Genomic DNA, 19,253 nt, shown 5'->3' with positions numbered 1-19,253 from the left:
CCCTAAAATGTTCCCAGTGATTGCAAAATGTCACGGCCTCGTTTCGCAGTCAATAGAGGAGACGTAACTTGAGGGGAAACTGGGTTACGCAGTCTCGCCGGCTTCGATGGACTGACCGATGACAGCACCTCGCATACCAGAGGTCCAGGCATCAGAAACGTTACAGTCATCTGCCTCAAGAACAGCCGCAGCCGGGCAGCAACCGCCGCTCCTCCGGCCTGTAATTGCATGTCACAGGATCTCGGGCATCATTTCACTCTGTGCTGAGTTTGTAAACTTCATCTTTCCTTGTTGCTACAGGCCTCCAGGAGAAATTCACCTCAAACTTGTGATCCTGGATTCTTGTCTATTTACACAGAGCCTACTGTGATAAGTGGTGTGTGTGTGTGTGTGTGTGTGTGTGTGTGTGTGTGTGTGTGCGCCCAGAGGTTTTTCCGTGTCCGCTGCAGCGAGCTCGGCTCAGGAGAACAGCAGGGTTTTTCTTTAGGTGGAGGATCGACTCGGTGATGACAGTCTCATGACTTCGCTCTTCCTCTCTCGAACAATCACACACACACACACACACACACACACACACAGGCTCTGTTCTGTCTGCTGCGTTTCCAACCTACTGTGCTACACAAGCGCGCGCACACACACGCATGACGTAAACAACAGGTCGGTAGGTCAAAGCTGGGTAGAAAAATGACATACTGTACTTGAAGGTGCTTATAATAAGATAATGTGCAGTGATTATGTCACGGAATAATTAATCTTCAACCAATTATGTACAGTATGTGTGTGAGTGTGTGTGTAAGAGAAATAAAGTGATAAATTGCAAAATACAGCACACCTTTTTTTCTTTTTCTTTTTTTTTTTTACAAAACAAACTAAAAAAATATTTATAAAAGAGAGAGTAGGTATTATTTTCATGTTATAATGAATGCAAACTACCATAAAGACTAACCACTATCACCTATAGACCTATACCTTTTTACTTACCACTATAACAAGACAGAGAGAGCTCGTGTTTTTAGCACATGACACATCAGTTAAAGGCAGGGCAGGTACAGCGCGCGTGCACTCATCCCTCTCACTTCCAGTACACACCATGACAAGGTATTGGCAGCGTGGGTCGGGGAGGTGCGGGAAGGTGATGTCGTAAAGCTGAGTGTCGTAAACCAGGTGCGGAGAAGGGGAGGTGAAGGGGAGGGAGGGAAGAGGAGGGAGGGGGGGAGAGGGGGTGAGAGAGGAGGTGACTCTCCGGCAGCATTTAGACACAGCGAAAGGATCATGGCGGATGGCCCCAGGTGTAAGCGCAGAAAGCAGGCGAACCCGAGGAGGAACAACGGTGAGTTGAGCGACTTCCGACGCGGAGCTTTCCTTTCGGGGGAACGGTGTGGAGGCTGTTCCGTCTCCTGGTAATTTCGGCGAAAAGTTTGGCAGCCCACCAGTCCGGTTTTTTAGTGACTGAAAGTGCTGGGAAGTAGCAAGTGAGCGCTGTATTACAGCCCTATGTGGTGGACCGTTATACCTGGGTCGCGTCTCTCCCTCCGCCTAGCGGTCCGCTGCACTGGAGACCGTTATACGCACCTCACCCTGTTATGAGTGGACCAGCTTTTGTCTGCACTTCAATACTTCTTTACTCGTTTTAAACACACTTTTACCCGCCTTACAGACTCTGTGTTCATTGATTTTGTTTCATTCTGTCGAGTTTTTTTAGCCCAGCGCTGAACTCGGACCTGTTTCTGTCGGGAAACGGGCTAACTGATTGTTATTGCGGACCTCGATAGACGGGTTGTCTTTTTTACAGTTTGGGTTGAAAAAAACACATTATATGTAGCTTTGCTTTTGTCAAACACGCCATGAATCAGAGTGAACGCAACTGTTTGGTTCTTTCTTTCTTTCGCTCACTCGTAGCAGGTAGCGACAGGACACTGTTGCTGCACCGCACGGGCGGACAAAACGCAATTTTGTACCCGATTGAACCCTGCCCGCTGTGTGCTTCTAATTAGGTTCATATCATCGACGACACCATTGATGTATTAATGGCAGAAAAAAAGGGAAGAAAAGCGTGTTGTGCTGAAGCACGCTTTTAAGACAGGTCTCTATTTCTTCATCCTCCAACTTATTGCAGTGTTTTTAGTTGTGGGCGGCTCACGTCGTTCATGTTTGATGTTTTAAACACCGGTGTTTGGTAGCGAAGTAACGACATTAAGAAAGCTCAGCAGGAGAAACACGGTTGGGGCAACCGTTCCGGAGAACGAGGGATATCTCACGCGCTGTTTGTGTGAGCAGGGCGAGCGCAGCCCATATAAGGACAGCGGATCCTCTCTGTAGTCGCGAGCTGGGAATCCTAATTCTTGTACGACCTGGGGGGGGCTTTAAACACCCTCCGTTTTCTTTCTTGCTTATTTCAATACACCATTTCAATTGTGTGCTATACAATACAAGTGGATACATTATCTGCGTTTCCGTATGCGAAGCTCAACGGGGTTTTCACCCACCTTATTGCGGTGTCGAAATAGTGTTCATGTGGTTACAAAGTAGCCGATTGGGCTCTCTTTAAGGATACTTTGTCACTAGATATCTCTCGTGTATCTCTTAGCCACCTACGTGTTAATTTAGCTGAATGCCAAAAGACTTTTGCGAGTTGTTAACGTCTTTTTCCCCCGTGTATTTAGGTCGTGGGCTGTTGTGAATCCGCAGAGCGACAATTGAACCACGGTCCTTTCTATTTTGAATTATTTTATTCTTCTTTTTTCCCCTTGTTGCGGCTCTGACTGTTGTCCATCAACTAGTCGTGCTCATGTGTTGTGCCACCCAGTGTAGCTTTAAGGAACTGGGCTAACGCACCAAATCCACCGTTAATTTGGTCAAAAGTAACACGAAGCCACCGCGGACGGACTCGCTTAATGAGCTAATAGCCGCTACTTTCTGCGGCGCTAACGACGGTCATTCGTGACGGTACGGGCGACTAAAGGTGTTTTCTCGCGCGGGGTTGCTGGTGGTGTGAATTTTCTGTGGATACCCGAGGAGTGATGTGAAGAGTGGCATGTTGTTGTTGTTGTTTTTGTTTCGACGGGTGCTGTCGGTGTTTTCCACGGTCATCTCGTTTCTTTATGGGGTGTGTTCAGCTATGCATTCCCTCCCCGGAGCGTTTGTGCAGTTTAATGCGTGCAAGGTGTGGACACACCTTAAATAACGGTCCTGCTGGCTAGGTGTGGGTTTTTCTCCTCGTGGGAGAAAGAATGGGAGTCTTATTTACTCTGGAGACTTTTGTTTTTTAATCTACCTGTCATTTGTTGCGTTTTCCCTTTAACTAAGCATGGTTTTATTAAATAATGACAGTCCTATTGTCATTTAAAGTCTCATCCTAAACCAAACAGATGTGTTCCCTGTTACTTTGCCTCATTTGCATTTTCTTCAAAGAGCCACTAGGGTCTGCTTTTAAGTCCTCACTTCCTGCCACCTCCTGACAAGACTGCAGATCTGTCATGTAAATCAACATCTCTGCTTTTTCTGAAGGGAATTCCTCAGTATAGTTAGATTGAAGGCTGCTGTTGCATATTATCATACCTCTTGGTTTTTGTCACAATGTCACAATGACTTGGCATAAGATATGGGCTGTTGTCTTTGCTGAAACCAAGCATTAATGGCGACTAACTTTACTACATAATGCAAAATGGTGTCAATAGCCGTTGCTCAGGCTTTTATAATTAAGCAAGCCCTCAAGTTGTGCCCAGCTTGCTATGGTCAGAGGCTTTGCCAGGTCCCCGGCGAGCAGGAGGGGGGTTGAGATCAAGGTGAGCCCCATTCCTCGCTGTAAACAGAGAGGTGTTAACAGCCCGCAGGACGACAGGTGTTTGCAATCGGCGGGATACTACAGCTTCCTTTGTCGCTTCTCCCCAGCCTGCTCCCCTAAGGAATAGCAGCCGTTCCCTGTAACGGTAATTTAACACAGCAATTTGGGAATAGAGGAATGCGCCCGGTGTTAACATTCTTTGCAAAAATAAACAGGGCCACGCTGGGACGGCTTTGCAACCGCGCTCAGGAGCTGGGGGATGATGCTTTTCGGAGCGGTGTTACCGAGACTGCTTGAAATGAGTGTGTGCATACAGGTAGCTAGGACTTCTGTTTATTTGACAATATCACACGGGTCATTTGTCTCATCCCCTAATCTGTCAGTCTCTCTCTCTCTCTCTCTCTCTCTTTATATATTTCTGAGGCATTCTCACTTGCACGTTGATGAATCATCCATCAAATAGGGAAAATGAGGTTGTGGGCTTGGCGCTTGGCAACATGTGATGTTGAAGAACATGTTTATTGGCCTGGTAAAACTACACTTAAACTACACTTAGTGCCCCCGGACTCTCCCACCCTGTCTCGAAACTATTGAATACAACCACATGCTGTACGTTTCTGTGAGAAAAATAAAACAAAACAATGGTTTAGCTCCAGTTTGTGAGGTGAAACGAGCCGTGCTCTCGTGCGACAGCGGAGGCTCCCGAGGAGGTGGGGATTGGCCCCGTGGCTCCACATGCCACTTCGGTGTTTTTAAAGACATCTGTTTACATTTAAAAGGTCCACCCCTGTTGTGTGAAGAGTTTAGCGGAGGACATTTTTCATTTACCTCGCTGCTTTTCTCAAACTTCCTCGGCAGCTTCATTTAAAAAGTGCCAAGTAAGAAGAGAAACCCCCCCCCGCCTCAACTCCCTCCTCCCTTCCCAGAGCTTGTCCTTTATTTCGGGGGGTTAAGACACAGTAGCCAGGGGTGCTGTTGATTGCCCCCTGACCCAGGCACCCATGCGTGCCTAGAGTATGACTTCACTTTTCCCCCCCTGTGCCATTGTGAGGCTTCCAGCATGTCCAATTGTGTTTGTGTTAAAGTCTGTTCAGTGAAAAGGGGAGAGAGGAGGAAGAGGGGGGTGTTGGAGCTGCAGCTTTTCCTCCGCTCCCCTCCTCCATGACCCCTTAAACCGTGGGCTCCATGTTCCCTGTGGAGCCGTGGGGGGGGGGGGGGGGGTTGGTGAAGAGTGACTGAGGTGACTAGAGAATTTTACAACAGGTGACATCTGAGGGGCTGTGGCAGATGAAAAGCATGACACGCTTGCCAGCTATCTCCTAGACCTGTATGGATTCTAGGGTCAAGACTGTAGGAGTCTGTTTTGCATTTAAACCCCTAAATGAATCCATACAGGTAAAGATCCAAACTTTTTACTTGTCTGTTTTCTGTTAATCATCTAGGGGGGAAAAAAAGTTGTGTTTGTGGCTAAACTTCGTCCCTCAACATGTCCATCCGGGTGGGGAAAGGCCCGTCCTCATCTGACCATTCGGCAGAATTTAAATGATGTGATGTACGACCACACTCCCACCTCTGTTAAGGCGGCTTAATGATTAGCTGCTCCCATGGAGGCTGAGAGCGTTAGCCCATAAAAAAGGTGCTCTCCCTCCGTAAAGCAGGAGTTTTAAACCCAGAGTCAGTTTCAGTAACCCCCTTAACTGCGCTTGGATGTGCTTTATTGGGGTTTGCGTGGCTGAATGCTTAAATGAACCATTGTGTGTTCGGGCTTTAGTGAGAAAGCCCGAGGAGAAAGAGCCTAGTTACCTTTGCAGCTTGCCTGCTCTACCTCATACACTTTCAGCGGCAGAAGAAAAGGCCCATTCAGCGGGCCCGGCATGGGGAGGGAGAGCCCTTTTCACACTCGGCTTGTGGGAAACTTCTCCTCCATACTGTGCATGCCATTTGCATATGACCCATTCTTTTCCCAAAGGTCCCCGCGAGGGAGGAATCCGCGGAACGTTCGCAGAATTCATCAAATCCCTCTCTCACGCAGCCCTCCGAGCCCTCAAGAGCCTGCTTCACAGCCCCGTTTGACATTTTTTGCCTCGGAAGCGCAGCTTAGGCCCGTGTCACGGTTTCTTGCTTTAATGTTAACGCCGACGCATCGCCCCGTGGCATTTCGCGCACCGTGTATTCTGAAGTGGCGACATGCTACCCAGTGTGCTATTTTTAATGTCAGGGTGAAGGCTTAATTTGGCACAGCCGGCACGAGTCTCCCCCAAATCCCCCTGCAATGATGGGCCATGAGGGGGTCCATCTGCACGACAGGACAATGTGGCGGGGGCGGCGCGCCTCGGATGCTCCCTAACTGACACAGCCAGATTGTCCAACACTCTCCCTGAAAGGACACAAATATTGAGCATAGGGGGTAACACAGGGACGAGGCGGTGGGAGCTCAGTGAACTGTACAAAAACACAACCGTCACTCTGGTCGCCCCCCTCCCTCCCTCCCTCCCTCCCTCCCTCCATCCATCCAAGAAGAGCAGCCTGGTCTGCCTCTCGCCAGCGTTGAAGATGATTTAGGCACCGCAGGAACCAGAACCGCACACTGACACGTTCGTTGTTGTCGCCCTGACAGCCTTGACCCCAGCGCACTGATACTGACACTGAAAGTGGTGGAGGCGAGTATTTGTTGCCGTGCAATGTAGGGAGGAGAGCTCAGCTAAGTGTATCATGTAAGCCAACTGGGCAGAAAAGCCTCCCCTCCAGACTCCAGAGCAGTGAGTCATGGGCAGACAGGTGTGCTCGCAAGATGACTTCAACCTCACAAACTCTCTCACTTCTTTTCTTATAACCTTTTCTTTCACATTAACCGTCCCTTGCTCCCCCCCTTGGTCTCTCCCGCCTTCTCAGCCCCTCTCCACAAGTGTGGGTGGGTGAGAGGGGGATGGGGGGGAGGTAATATTCTCCAGCAGTGTGTATACTTGAGGGAGAGATTACCTCTAAATTGCCATCCTGGCGGAGGTAAATATTGTGCATGGCGTAGCCCAACGCCACCTGCTGATGTGTGTTTTTAATCACGTATTCGGTGGCTACTCTTCAGGTCCACAGCGGGTCCCTTTGGGTCTGTCTGCAGACCCCCACCCGCCATCCTCGCCACCACCTCCTCCTCCCCCTTCCCGCCCATCTATCCCCTCCCTTGTGGTCCTCAGTGGAGCGGTTAATGAAAAAGACTGGACTGACACAATAGGCAGAAGGCGGGCCCGGTGAGGGGCTCTTACGCCAGCTTGTGTTTATGGCTAAAACTCATCGGGGCTAACCTCTGCTGGAGCTTCACTTCAGACTGTCGGTTTATTGCCTTTTTTTGTACATAGATGTTGGATGTCTAGTCCATTTTAAATGTGCTTGACCTTACCACAGTCCCTCAGTGTCTCCCGTCTTCCCGTCTACAGAGATGAAATTAGATGACATCAGATGAGGAGTAATCCGCCGCCATGTACTGTGCTTTGAACACAGCCTAGTGGCTGGCTCTCTGCCAGCCCGTTATGATGACCATATTGATTTTCCTCTCCGTAGCACACAGAACTGATAATGGCCCTCCTGAGGGGTACACATTCATACTCGCATACTGATTCCAGTTGCACAGCCCGACTGTGATGTGACTGAGTCCGTGCATTGAGCTGGCTATAGGCTAGGCTAGCCCTGTGACAGCTTCCTACAGAAGAAAAAAAAAGAACCGCCGTAGTCACCTTGCTTGTCAGTCAGAGAGATGGCCGGCTGCTATGTTGAATGTCAACATGGATAAACTACCACACAGGATTAATGAGGGGAGAATGGCCAGCCTGAGAACAGAGGGGTGGGGGGCAGTAGAAGAGGGAGGGGGGGGGCATAGAGCGTCCGCATCGCCCCATTTAACTCATGAGTGTTTTGTTGGGCTCCCCATGACCCCACTAGTGTGACCTAACCGGAGCAGGCAGCAAAGCCCAGACACACTCATTGACTGTTATAGGAGAAGAGATACAGTGTGTCTTTGTGAATGAAAAATACACGGAATAACCTTAAAAGCAGCCTGGACTGAATTTACCACGTCTTTAGAGGGGTTCAACAGAGCAAAACAAAGAGAAAGAGTAGTTTTCTTCATTCTGCACTGAGGGTAACCTCAGAAATGTACTGTATTTCATAACTATGTACGGTCAGTTGTGTTTTTCTTAAAGTTTGGGTGCTGTTTCATGAAGTTCCTCCTTTAAGAGACTCAACAGGGATGGCCCAGTTTGACAAATACCTCTTTATAAACACTCCATATGTTTGTCACTTCTACCAGCTGCAGTGCCGCTGTTCTTTCTACTAAACTTACATATTGCTGAAACACAAAGTTACTCTCACATTCAACCTTTTGGATTTGATGTCCTGTACAGTGCAGTTAGATCTGTGTTCCTGCTCTTGGTTGCCAACTTGTAAATGTACCGGTCCATGTACGCTCCGACCCTCACCGGGCCATGAGCTTTAGAGCAAAGTATATAGTTGTTGTTTTTTTGTTTTACACTGGGTCTTTATGTCTCTGGGAACTGGAATCAAGCCAGTGACCTTTGACCCGTCTCACCCAACCTGTGCTGGCTCAGCTCACCGCTACGAGCGTCCAGATGTTTACAGTCCAAACACACCGTGGCCTCCCCCCCGAGCACGTGACACAAACACACGCGTGGGTGTCATGTGTGTGTAGTGAAGGGAGTAGATACCCCTGTCACCCCGTAGCCCGGCGGTTATACATCTGTCTCCCTGCTCGCGCTGACAGGGCCCTCCCCTCTCTCGTTACACCGCCGCCCGGCGTTTCTGCCCGCGGGTCAATGGAAGCGCTGCCTTTAATTGATCACGTTTGGGGTCGCACGACACTATCAATTAGTGCTTGCTCAGCACTTGTTTGTTTGTTTTGTCCCACTGTTCTGATCAACACAGCAACATCATTAGTCGTTTGTCCCGTTAGCTGCCAGTGCCAGGGCGCTAACAAAGCCGCACGCTATTCTCCTCAACATCAAGTCCTTGGTTAAGTCTCTCTTTCTCATGACGTCTCTCACTCTTTGACTCCTTCTGGAGTCCTGTGCATTCTTCCCTGTTTGTGGTGTCTCTCTCTCTCTCTATCTCCCCCCACTCTGGCAGCTGCCTTGGCTCTGATTCTCCAACACCAGAGCAGGTGCTGTAGGCATGCAGCGATTCAGCTACACGGCATACTCATAAATAACACCTGACAAAAAGTATGAGAGAGAGCCAGAGCGAGGGAGAGAGGCAGAGATTGAAAGTTTCCTCTGGCAGGAGAACAGGGTGTGGCTCACGGTCAAATGCCGGCCTTCTCAAGAAGGACATGTTCAGAATAGAGCGAGCGAGAGAATGCGTGAGAGCAGCAGAGACAAAGGGGAGGAATGTCAGCGAGGTTTTATTCGGCGTAAATGTGCGAACACGTCGCCCGTACTTGTGAAGTTCTCTTCAATGCCAACTTTTCAATAAAGCGCTTTCATGCAAATTTCCCATAAATGGATATTTTTTAACACAAGGCCAGCTCTAAGTGACTGGTTAAGGAGGAAGTTGAATTTGAAGGAAGGGAGCGTTATCTTTTCTGTAATTAGGGTGTAAGAGCTTGGAACAACCTTAATTGTGCCCTAAAAGCAAATGAAGAGGTCAGGAAAGAAATTATACGCACACTTTTATAATCATCGTCGGTAATGAACCAGCACTTGGAATAAATGAACCCATAAATCAGACTGTTAATGAACACGGCTCAGAACCAAACCGTCCCTTTGTCATTTTGAGCTCTTCAAATCCACGCCAACGGCAGACACACATCCTGTCTCATCAGAAGCTATCGATCAGCCTCTCGGGGCGAAGGTTAGTCTGCCGTCTTCTCTCGGCCTCACCGGGAACAAAACCAGGAAGTGTGCGAGAGATTACAGCCCAGGATGCAACCTGAAAGCCCTTTATCTCTGTGAAAACAAGAGGCTTCCTGCGATCCTGCTCCCATCCAGGCCACCTAGCTCCCCCCCAGCACCTGTGGCAGCCTATTTAAGGCTCCTCATCGGGGGCTGCGGAGACCACAAACATGAAAGCCTGGGAAGTAAATCGCACACAGAGGGCAAAGAAAAACAGCGTCTCTTTTCAGACACATTAAAAAGATTTGGCTCTGTGCATTTAAGGGTGAGCCAGTAAAAGAATGGCCCGTTTTCTTTTTTTCTTCTTCCTGCAGAGTACCTTATACCGCCGGGACAGAAGAACGCTAACACAGTCACTTCTGAGTTGCACATGAAGAGCAAAGAGTTCCTGGACTCAGTATGACACATAGACCTAGAGGAGAGAGATAGCCCCGCCATGTCCGTGTCAGTCTCATGAGGAAGTTCATGACATTCATCCGCCTGCTTCTGGGCCTCTTTTGTTCAGCCTTAGCAAAACAGTTGCCCAATCTTCTGAAAGACTCCTCTTATCTGGTATTTTAGATGAGGGAAAACAATCACGATCCTGTTGCTCACCTAACGTTGAGTTGTCTACCCAAAAACCTCAGCCATAGAAAAAGCTCTCCCTTGCTCCATTGAGTTGCCGCCACAGCTGGCAAGGGTGGTTTGTCTTGACAGTGTCCTGCGTTGAATTTCATTGATCCCCCCCCCCCCCCTGGTCTTATTATGCCATCGCTGCTAACTGGCTCCTATTCACTGCAGTGTCCTGACTTCCCAGAGGGGCCTAGATAAACAAGGGCTATTCACTCTCTGAAAGGCCCGCCCCCTGCCAGCCTCGGCCTCTGCTTGTGTCAGCGCCAGGCCGCGCCGCGTCTCGCTCGGCCGGTCCACGCCAGCAGCAGCGGGCGCCGTGCCACCGATTTTCCTCTGCCCCGCGCAGCACACTCTCAGAGAGATTAAAACTTCGACTTCGACCGCGGCGACTGATGAATGGCGTCCGCCGATGCGCCGCATGAATGACGAGGGAAGGCCGGTGCTGCCCGTAGCATAGGGAGCAGCTATGGGTGCGGTGTGGTGTGATGTTATAAGCCAGGCTGACTTCCTGTTGCTCTAGTCCATCAGGGTAGATCGGGGGGGTTGCTCCCATGAGACTACCCCGTGAGAGTCACATGGTCAGGCTGCAATGCATTTAAAGGCCATGGTTTTCTCTGTGTGTGTGGCTCAGTGTGTTGAGCGTGGTTTGGGAGTGCATTCCCGGCCTCCACCTGAATTCTGACCCGAGTGTGAACTGTCTCTCCCTGGCTCTTCCTCTCCTTTTTTTTCCTCTTCATTTTCTGCCCTTCCCTCCCTGCTTCCTCCCAATCAACAGATCTCAGAGGAAAACCACACATCTCCCCAGGGTGCCTCTCTCTATCTCTCCCTACCAGATGTTTAAAAAGCTGTTTGTTTGTTTATCCAGCGGAAGTCACTTTGATTGATGCCTACCGTAAAACGGGGCCTGCACGCACACCGACGCCACATTCCGACGGCAAATATCTTAAAAGAGAGAATCGTATAAATTGGAGTTGAAATTAAATGATTGCAGGTGTCGGCAATGTCAGGCCATTGGTAAGTGGGGGGGGGGGGCAGTGTCCCTTAGACCAGTGATTCTCAACTGGTGGGTCCGCGACCCACTTTTGGGTCGCGGACCCCGCGGGCCTTTGACTGACAAAAAAAAAAAGTGATTTTATTTTGAAGGGCATTTTTTATGCAGCGGAATTATTCCAGCATTTACGGTACTAACACCGACCAAAGCGTTGTGAATCACATCACGTGATGCAGCTCATCCAATCAAATATGGGTATTCTGAGAGTTTCCTGACTTGAGTGAGATGTACACACACCGTGACACACGGAGAGAGACGAGGACAGAGAGCAGAGCAGGACTATTGACTTGTGAAAGTCAAATCATAGGACGATTTCCAAAACAGAAAACGGCCAGAGAGACCAGAGTCATTAGACTCTGGACAGACTCATAGAGGTGAATTCTTCCAACACTCATTTCTCTTTTTAGAAGATGAGATAAATATAATATTGTGGCCTTTTCACTTCACCCTGAATGAACTGAGTTTAAAGCTGCAGGGCAATTCAGTGAAAATAATTTTTCTAAAATTAATTTCGTTACGAAATTTATTCTTTAATCCAGCTGTTATTTTACTTGAAATGAGAAGAACATTTATTCATGTATTTCTATGCATTATTTATAATCCATCCAGTTACATTTGAAAAATTAGAATAATATTTGTTAAAATATAATTGATGTGTACTTTCTTTATTTGATTTGGCAGTTTACTACACAGAGATGTTACTACTACTAGATTTCTTGAATATATACTCTGTATATATATATATATATAATTTGGGTAGTGGGTCGCGGCTTGTCATTAAGGGGTGATGGTGGATCCCGCAGCCAGACCAGTTGAGAACCACTGCCTTAGACTGTAATGGCCCTCCTGTCCAGCCTGCCTCCGTCATCCCCTGACTCGCCTGCTAATTTAGAGCAGTGACCTTCGAATCGAATGGCTGTCTGATAAATCTCTGAATCAGGACAGACGTCCGGCGGGGCGTGGCGGTGACACAGCGTCTGGACGGGCGGAGAGGTGAGCAGACGATCCCCATGCGAAGGAATCTCATCCCCGCGCTCTCCGTCACTCTCGCGCGTTTTAGCCAAATTCGTTCCACCTGAGCGTCTGAGGGGTCAAGTCCTCCGCAGGACGGGGAGAGTTTCTCGGGGCCAACGCGGATTAACGTGGACAACGACTCTAAAGCACACCCTCAGAAATAACATCAGAGTTGATTGAAGCGTGCATTATGGTAACAAAGTAGCGGGCTTGTATTTGGGTCAGGCTTTATCGAGCCCTCTTCTTAGGAAAAAGGCCCGGGGCTGAATTCCACCTAATAATTGTATTGCCCTGTGACAGATAACACTGATGTAAAGCTGTTTACTGTTGGTGACGAGTCTATTGAACCCAGCCACGCTCTTTCCCACTTGTCCTTGGGGACCTTATCCCTCAGGCAGGGCCGGTTGTGTTTTCATTAAAACCCAGGTTTAAATGGACCAGGTCCTCTGATCGACAAGCAGATTAACCAACTAATAAAACATACATCACAATATATATATAGAGGGGCCCCCTCTGAGACTCTGGCTATTAATACACAAATATGGAGGATTACTGTCTGCTCGTCTCTGTGGCCATGGAGAGGGGATTAGGGTCCCAGTCCAGACAGATTGGATTTAATGTGTGTGTAAGGCTAAGCGATTGCTGTACTACAAAAGCCCTCATGCATGCGCACTGATCTCTGCTCTGCAGAGACGTCATGACATCCTGTTGTGTTTGTGGATCAGTTACATTACATTTGTCAGCTCTGGGAGAGAAACATATTACCATACCACCTAGTTAGTCATCTGCAGTTCTTTTTCTTTTTTCTGCTTCACAGCCTGCACTAACCTTATTTCCAGTATTATGTAACACTTGTTTGCACGACCAAAACATGCAGGTTTGCAAGAACGAATTTGCTTCTGTGTGGCATTAGTGTACTTTACTGATGTTTAGTTTGTTGTGGTGATTCGACAAAATAGACAACTGCACCTTAGTAGACGTAGTGTAAATGTATATATCAGAGACGTATGAAAATATAGTATCGCAATATTATCTTTTTTGCTGTATTGATTCTCGAGAACACTGTTTTGATTTGTTATTGATTTAGTGACGTGCAGAGATGAACTCAGTCAAAACTTGATTTCATTTGCACAGAATCGGGCCCTCAGAGTAGTGCTGTGATGTTACAGGGACTGTGCTAAATGCATATCCCACTGTTCTGATTACATTAAAACAAATTCAATTTTTTTCCACAGATTTTATGAACATGACGGTATTTTCTTGACTATGACAGTTTTTCTAAAATTAGATTTCAAACAATAGCAATACATCACCTTGCATACAGTATGGCGATATATTGAATCATAACCTCTGTATCGTGATACGTATTGTATCGTCAGACTCTTAAACTTCTTGGAGAATCATTAATAGCATCAAAATGTGTCAACTGCAAATTTGCCCTTAAGTACGACCACCTGTCCCGTGTGTTGGATGGCTGGCAGCCGACTTGTACTATGTGTATGGCATTTATTCATGTCGGTGGATGTGTGTGTTTCCAGAGCTTTGTAGATGTGACACTGAAGATCAATTTGGACCCAAACTGAAAGGAGCCAAACATGCACACAAACGCATAGAGCGCACCAAGCACAATGCCAGCAAATAGGAAGTCAAATGCCTCTCTTAACATCACAATCAACAATTTTATAGTCCACAGCATGCGCAACACTGAGAAATTAGTCCCAGTCTGGCGTACGTATTGTTCAGTCTAGCAACTAATGCGACGCCATTTCAGCCTGACGCACTACTGAATTGACAAATTACTAGATAATGCACCAAATAAAGGCTCCTTCCAAAGCACAGTTATGAGAGGCAGAGTCCCCAGCCTCACATTCTGCAGAAGTAGGGAGAAAAGACTCCAGAGATTTGTTTTAAACTTCCTCTCTCTGAGTCCCCAATCCATCTCCCTCAGCATTAAACTGTGTAGCCTTAGGGGAGTCCTCATAAAGACAAACGTAGATCGTTAAGGGGAGATGGATTAATGCGTAGACACCGATAGGCAAAGACTGGGAAATTCTCAGCCACTAAAACGGGCCGCGGCTACAATCGCTGGAAAGTGAAAACATGTGTTGTATCCTGTCCCACAGATGTCCTAGAGATAGCGCTCGGTGTGTGTCCTTTACCTGTTTTAACATGCGGCCCACACAGAAACACACACACACACACACACACACACATAAAACCCTGGGCTGTTTATCCCCAAGGGCGCCCGGCTAAAGGAGAGAGAGCCCCTTAATCATGTCCCTGTCCCACATCCTCGTTATCAGTCACGATTAATGAGCTCTCCATTAATGAAAAAAAAAGAAAGAAAAAAACAGGAGGTGCCAGCCTTTCCTGGAGGAGAGAGAGGCGAGGGGTGTGTGTGTGTGTGTGTGTGTGTGTGTGTGTGTGTGTGTGTGTGTGATGCTCCCCACCCAGGTGCAATGACATCACCCACCAAGGTAGATATGATAACTGTCACAGCTCGCTTTTGTTAAGGATGACAGGGCATGTGTGTTTGTTTAAGCGTGTGTCCGTGTGTGTATGTGTGTGTGTATACATGTGGCCTCACGCGCAACACTGTGTTTTGATTGTTCCAACCCAACCTCTTGGGTCTAATCCGTTTTGCCTTTGTATGTCCGTCTGCCTCTTTTGTCTATGGTGGCTATATGGCGGGAGGGAGGGAGGGGAGGGAAGAGGAGCGCTTGATGAGACGCTGGAGGAGGAGGAGGAGAGGGCGGCAGGTGCAACGGACACCCGGCGCAATCACCGGCGCTCGGCAAAAGCGGCGACAGGAAATCAAGGTTGTCTTGGCAACCTGGCACTATCGATTAAGCGCAACCGTCTCCGTGCTCGCATCAGAGGCCCAGTGGGAATGGTGATGCGCTGGGTTTCTAGGGGAGGAGGGGAGAGGAGGGGAGTTGATGGTGGGACTAAGAGCGGGAGGAAAAAGGGAAGGAGAGAAAGGATTGGACACCGACGACTACAGGTGTCTCTCCAACACTTTGTTTTGTCCTCATTAACTGGACATCCACATCAGCTCGGATGTTGAATCTCCCCTCGATTTACGATTACAGAGAACTTCCCATCACCGAGTCACTTCCGTGGCCGAGGCCGTCTCGGAACCCTGCAAACACCTAACACGTGTCCCTCCGCCTGGTCCCGCCTCCTTTGCACTCCCTCCCGGCGTCTCGTCTCTCTCTATACACACGGCCCAGTGAGAGCACAGTTCCCTCAGACAGTTTCCAGGCCATTAGTTCACATTGTGCGGCGTGATTTAAGGACCCCCGTGGCACACATGAAGAGGTTACTTCTCCTGGGTCGCTGTGCAAACCCCTCTGCGCGCACACAGCGATTTCACCACAATCGTACACTGAGGCGTTGATGTTGCATAAGCCCTGCGCAGAAGTAATCGATACGCACTATTGACTTGTTAGGAGTATTTTTGGCTGATACCGCACTCAGTCGGTGGATCTTTGACAGGCCATGTCTCTTTCACGCCCGCTCTCCCTCTCTTTCTTTCTTTCTTTCTTTCTTTCTTTCTTTCTTTCTTTCTGTCTCCTGACAGAAGGTGAAATCGCACCATGCCAAATCCCTCGGCGATCCGTCCTCGCTCTCTCTGTCCTCACTCTGCCTTTCCTTTTTTATTATCAATTGCCTTTTTTATTTTTATAAAAAATCTGTCCATCATTCGAACAAAGTGCATTTCCCCACCTACACCGTGCACCAAACACTTGTTAGATTGGGAAGCTGCGTTGCCGGAGGAGATCCAGCGCTATCTTCTGATTGGAAGGACAGCAGTACAAAACTCTCCCTGTCTCCATCCCTCCCTCTCACTCGCTTCCTCCCACCCCCCGCGGCCAGTCGAACACAGAGTAGTCCTCTGTCCTGCCATCATGTGGGTGTTGCAGCCTGGTTAACCCGTAGCTATCTGCTGAGCCGGGCGCCGTATTGTTACACTCTGTTTCATTTAGTGAGCTCAGTAAGTCTTTTTTGCTCAGGCACTTACAGAAATACTTTTATAGTTTGGGGAATATTCTTATTTGTGTTCTTGCTGACAGTTAAATCAGAAAATCGACAAACAAAAGATGAGCTAGAGCTAGAAGCCAGTTAGCTTAGCTTAGAATAAAGACTGGAAACAACAGCTAGCCTGGCTCTGCCCAAAGGGAACCAAATGCGTCTAGTGACATCCCTATTAAAAATACTCCGGAGCTATGCACCGGACTATTTCTTGGCCGGGGCGTAGTGATTTCCTCGAGTCTCCCCTGGTCACAACTCCAGGACACAAGACTACACAGGAAGTCACTACGTCAGGCCAATAACTATATGTTCATTAGTGAGCTTTAGAGTTGCTGGTGGATTTTGTCCCCTTCAAACAGAGCCACGCTGGCTGTTTTTCCCCATGTTTCTACTCCTTATGCTAAGCTAAGCTAACTTGCTGCTGTTTGTGGCTCCATACTGACTGTACAGACATCACAGTGGTATCACTATTCTCATCTAACTCAAGTAAATAAACATATTTCCCAAGATACTAGACTGTTCCGTTAAACTCTTGCATCTCAACTCGCTGTAACGACGTTAGCTGCTCATTATTCGTCTCATTATTGCTCCTTGTGAAGTCATAAAGCCTGCTTAAACAAGATGGTACCTCCTCATCGGTGTGTAAACGCTGAAGGCTATGTTTCTCAGCACAAACAGCACCGCCACCCTCACTGCATGATGGGTAGGTTGAATTATGTCTCATCAGAGTTGATTCACAATGTTGATGAATTATGTAGCCATATCAACCGGGTAAACAACTCCCTAGTCAACACTTATCCATACAGAGAAATGAGCTCAGTCCTTACTGTCACATGTTCAGTGTTTGAAAGTTTTTGTTTTTTTGAATCGTTCCTTCATGACCTGATGGCTTGTCATGAAAACTTTGAACAATATTGATTTTTCTATATGGACACTTAAATATTGTTTCCTGTATGAACCAGTAGTGTTTAGCATCACTTATAAGTCATAACAATCCTGGCAGAGCAATTATCACAACAGTGGCTGGAGTTAAATAGCGCAAAATCCGACTTAAAGTGAACACATTAACGGGTGAGAACAGAGCTGAACACAGCCCAATGGTGTCGTGGCCCGGAGTAATGTCTTACAGGACTGTGGGGGGCGCCTAACGTTCCGGCTACCCCTCTCTCATCTCTCTGTATTTGGCCGCTATTCTGGGCAGGACTAATGTGGCGGCGGCGCTGCGCGCTGAGTGAGTCAGCGGTCATTAGAGTGTGCAGACAGCACTCTTGCCCGGAGGCCATAGGAGCCAGTCAGTCTAATGATGAGGCCGGGGACCTGAGCGCTCAGGACGTCCTATTAGCTCCATCCAATTAGCCCTCCCCGCGGGGGCCCCGCCCATAGTCTCCGTTACTTTGACCGACCATGGACAGCTGAGAGACGGACATTAAGGTCTCCATTGTTGGAAAAAAAAAATGTCCCAGGGAACAAGTCTCCGGTTTGTGTTGAAGTGTACCCGTCATGTTACTGAGAGAGAGAGAGAGAGAGAGAGAGAGAGAGAGAGAGGGGCTCGGTCACAGTGCTCAGATCCAGTCATCCTCCCCTGGAAGAGACTGACTGAACAGGAATGTAAACATGGCAGCTAAATAAACTGCTGTGTGGGACAGAGAGAGAGAGAGAGAGAGAGAGAAGACAGAGAGGGAGCAAGAGAGTGCAGGATCACTCAAAAGGAAAGGGCAGACTATTACAGGCTAGAAGTGGAATATATATCAGAGTAAACGGTCTGAACCGGGACAAACAGAACAGGGGGGGGTCCAAAGAATTGAACCTGGGAGGTTGGACGGCATCGGAGGCTCACAAGGACGGCGTTCCAGCATTCCTCTCCCTCCCCTCCTTTTAACACCTTATCTCAACCTCTCACTCTAAAATAAGATGCACTCATACCGTGTCACATGGCACCAGACATCACCCGCAGCTCCTCAAATACTCGAGCCCAGTTTGAAAGCTTTGAAAGTGCACGAGGGGGGGGGCTTCTCACCGGTCTGCATTTTTATGAGAGAGGAGAAAAAATATGAGGTGAGAGAAGCTGTCTATACTGATAATACAAAGCTTAAGATAATTGACTTTTTCACATTTATGAAATGGTTTGCCCCCCCGTCCCCGCAACGCCGGTGGTCCTCTTTCCACTGGACCCATGCACGGGGAGAAAAGCACCCTGAAAACGAGTCTGGGGCGCCCCCCTTTCAACTCCGCTCCCAGTAGTGGTCTAATCCATCAGGCTTGTTCTTGACGTGGTGATGTGATGGTTGAGCACAGGTGCCGCCGGCCTTTCTATTTGCCATAACCCGTGGCAGGTGGCAGCCATTACCGCTCTGTTCTGGCAGGTTTAGCCATCGCCGTTCCACAGCCTGTCCCTTTCTCTCTGCGTCCCTCTTTTCTACCTTCTCCCATAAAACCAGCAGCACTCGCTTTAGATCACTCGTCTCAGGTCCATGTTCTTTTTGCTTTCTTCTCTGCCTCTCTCAGTGCCTTTCGTTTTCTCCCCAAGTTGGATCAAAGAGACGAGGTCTGTGGAGGCGGTTGGAACGAGCCTCAGTGTCAACATGAAGCTCTCTGCTTCTTACTGAGCTAGAGCTTTGTTTTTATTCCCTTACAACTTCTCACTGAGAACTGGTGCAGCTCTTTGCCACAATGTCCTCTTCTTACACCACGTTACACTGAAGCCATTAACACATCTAGCGGCCACCGGCTCATCAGTGCACCCTGGTATTCTACCTGATGTCTTCCTCTCCACCCTGTTTTTGTCCTCCCCCTCCGTCCCCGCCTCCATGCAACGCTGGGCGCCGGGCCAGAGGTGCTAAACGGCGTCTTAACCCCAGTG

At 48.4% G+C, this 19,253-nt stretch overlaps 1 protein-coding gene across 1 annotated transcript in view; it reads left to right on the top strand.

Moving 5' to 3' along the window:
* Positions 1–1,088: 1,088 nt before the first annotated feature.
* zeb1b (zinc finger E-box binding homeobox 1b) overlaps positions 1,089–19,253 on the top strand; it is a 47,561-nt gene continuing 29,396 nt past the window's right edge. Inside the window, exon 1 of the mRNA XM_031876755.1 lies at positions 1,089–1,330. Within this exon, the coding sequence (XP_031732615.1) occupies positions 1,273–1,330 (58 nt within the window). The 5' untranslated portion in view covers positions 1,089–1,272. The remainder of the gene's footprint in view (positions 1,331–19,253) is intronic.

Source organism: Anarrhichthys ocellatus, unplaced genomic scaffold, assembly GCF_004355925.1.
Source record: "Anarrhichthys ocellatus isolate YVR2014 unplaced genomic scaffold, GSC_Weel_1.0 scaffold115, whole genome shotgun sequence".
NCBI classification, from domain to species: Eukaryota; Metazoa; Chordata; class Actinopteri; order Perciformes; family Anarhichadidae; genus Anarrhichthys; species Anarrhichthys ocellatus.
The sequence above is the reverse complement of the archived record's forward strand: the minus strand, read 5'-3'. Positions and strand labels throughout refer to the sequence as shown.